At 48.0% G+C, this 2909-nt stretch overlaps 1 protein-coding gene across 1 annotated transcript in view; it reads left to right on the forward strand.

The window, feature by feature from the left end:
• The window catches only part of prlhr2a (prolactin releasing hormone receptor 2a), a 5474-nt gene extending 2565 nt beyond the window's left edge, over positions 1 to 2909 (forward strand). Inside the window, exon 2 of the mRNA XM_012821921.3 lies at positions 2135 to 2909. Coding sequence (XP_012677375.2) covers positions 2135 to 2774 — 640 coding nt within the window. The 3' untranslated portion in view covers positions 2775 to 2909. The remainder of the gene's footprint in view (positions 1 to 2134) is intronic.

The following is a 2909-nucleotide window of genomic DNA, read 5'->3' on the forward strand; positions in this document are numbered from 1 at the left end:
TGGCAAGCACACACAAGAATGGAGATGGATGTTAGAGACTTTGTATCTAAATCAACCACAACACTTTTGTTTTTTGGGGATTTCGTTTTTTTGAGGTTGGTCACTCTCTAGCTTTAAATGAGTTGTCTGAGGCTGCTGAAAAAAGCAAGCCAGTGGTTGTGGCTGAGGTGCTTGCAGAATGCTTGGGCTTGTGAATGAACCTGATATATACTAAAACAGAGATATGTGAAAATATTGTCAAGGTGTACCTTGAGGTGTATCTGTTCTTCTAACCCACCATGAGTATGAGTAGGAGGGTAGGTCTGGGTTCTTTCTGAAGGTCTCATGGGCCTAATTCAAAGAAACACTGAATAAAGAAGGTGCCTGCTTGAAAACCCCAGTGAAATGCTCACAAAGGCAGCTTTGTTGATGTTGTTGTATCCTGCTGCTCAGGTTCTATGGTTGGGCAGTCATGTTGTTGTGTTCAGCACTTGTGGGCTGCAGACAGCACGTGTTGTACTGTGAAGAAGTGCCTTTGCGGATACAACATGCATGCACGTGTTGCGGCTGTCTCCAGCCAGTTGTTCCTAGTTGTTGTACCCTGCTGCGCTAGATCTATGGCTGAGCAGTTGTGCCTAGTTATTGTATCCTGCTGAGCTGGATCTATGGCTGGGCGGTTGTTAGATTGGTTAGGTTGCCGGCTGTGAGTACTTTCATGTGACAGGGTAGAGGACTGGCTGCTGTGGGAAGTCCCCAACCAGTAGCACAAGTCTTTTATATTATATTATATCATATTATATTATATTTTATCATTATAATATATTATAACTACAATTATGTACCATTTTGGGGGTGCTCCAGAGACTGTTCAGTGGTCACTGACAGGTCAGTGCCATCAACAGCCAGTAACTGACACTACTGACTTTGGGAAAACCTACTTGCCATAGAGAAGCAGAGCATTTCTGTTCCTGCTGTTCAGTCAAGCATTATCAGGTTGTCATTTAAAATGTTACTGTGCAATGTGAAATCTGTTTACATGTCTGAGCATAGCGTCTTCAGATTACCATCTAACAACAGAGTGGAATTGGTCAATTCCCAGTGCTATGCAAATTGTATCTGTGTGAAAACAAATCAATCTTAAATTTCGGATAAGTGATATTCTCTAGAGGGGGCGGGACTAACTAAAAAGTCTGGTTCACTTCCTGAAATGAAGTAGCTCAGGGTCAGTATATTATTTCATTAACATTGCATTGGCTTTCTAAAGTCAGCATTTAGTGAAAGTGTTTCAACAGACCAACTAAGGTGCTCTATGAAAAGTGCCAGTGCCAGTACCCCCATCTAGTTTCATCAAGTTTCAAGAGGTCCTCCTGCTGAAATGATCACTGTTAGTCGTAAGTTGATGATGGTACCACTGCCCTACTAGTGTTTAGAAGACTAGGGGAGACAGTGGTACAGGAGGTAGAGAAGTCGTTTAGTAATCACAAGGTTGCTAGTTTGATTCCCTGTCGAAGCGTCCTTGAGCAAGACATTGAACCCCTAATTGCTCCTGATGTGCAGTGTGCTATCAGTGTAAATGTAAAATGTGTATACATTGTAAGTCGCACATATGTAAGTCGCTTTGGATAAAAGCGTCTGCTAAATGTAAATGTAAATGTAAATGTAAATGTTTAGTGCGAGGTGTCAGAGGCACTGACAGAAAGTAACCATTCCCTGGAGCTCCCCCTGGTGGCACTAGCTAGTACTTAGTACATGGTGTGTGTGGTCTTTCCAGTTTGAGCTACAACTGCTTCTGGACAAATGTAACATTCAAGCACAGCCTTTCTTTACAGACAGCCTTGAGGTCATCTTCATCCACACTCTAAAAAAGCAGCCTGCTGTGCAACTCTGACAGTACTAGACCATTCTCTCTGACAGTACCAGACCATTCTCTCTGACTGTACTAGACCATTCTCTCTCACAGTACTAGACCATTCTCTCTGACAGTACTAGACCATTCTCTCTGACTGTACTAGACCATTCTCTCTGACTCTCTCTAGACCATTCTATCTCACAGTACTAGACCATTCTATCTCACAGTACTAGACCATTCTCTCTCACAATACTAGACCATTCTCTCTGACTATGTACTTCATGCTCTTGTACATCATCCCTCTAGGTACTACGCTACTGTACACCCGCTGAAAAAGCGCATATCGGTGGTGGGCTGCACCTACCTGCTGTCGGGGATCTGGCTGCTGTCCTGCGGCCTGGTGGCGCCGGCCGTGGCGCACACCTACCACGTGGCGTTCAAGGACGAGGGCTTCACCATCTGCGAGGAGTTCTGGATCGGCCGTCAGCGCCAGCGGCTGGCGTACGCTTACAGCACGCTCTTCATCACCTACGTGCTGCCGCTCTCCACACTCTGCATCTCCTACCTGTGCATCTCCGTCAAGCTGCGCAACTGCGTGGTGCCAGGCCACCGCACCCAGAGCCAGGCGGCGGCGCAGCGTGCCCGCAAACGCAAGACCTTCCGGCTGGTGGCGCTGGTGGTGGCGGCGTTCGCCGTCTGCTGGCTGCCCATCAGCGTCTTCAACGTGCTGCGCGACATCAACATCGACCTGATCAACAAGCGCTTCTTCCTGATCATCCAGCTGCTCTGCCACCTGTGCGCCATGAGCTCGTCCTGCTGCAACCCCTTCCTGTACGCCTGGCTGCACGACCGTTTCCGCGCTGAGCTGCGCAAGATGTTCACCTGCCGCCACCGCCGCATCGGCATCCCGGCCAACCACTGCGCCACAGGCAGCGTGGTGCTGTGAATAGAGCGCGGTGACGGTGAGAGCGCGGCTGTGATGTTGATGTCGCGGTTCAGAATGTGCCACCGCAGACACCGTAGCAACAATGTTCAGCCCCAGCTCAGAGTCTTGCTGGGCTCCTCTAAAGGTTTAATACTC

This window comes from Clupea harengus, chromosome 7 (genome assembly GCF_900700415.2).
Source record: "Clupea harengus chromosome 7, Ch_v2.0.2, whole genome shotgun sequence".
Taxonomy (NCBI): domain Eukaryota; kingdom Metazoa; phylum Chordata; class Actinopteri; order Clupeiformes; family Clupeidae; genus Clupea; species Clupea harengus.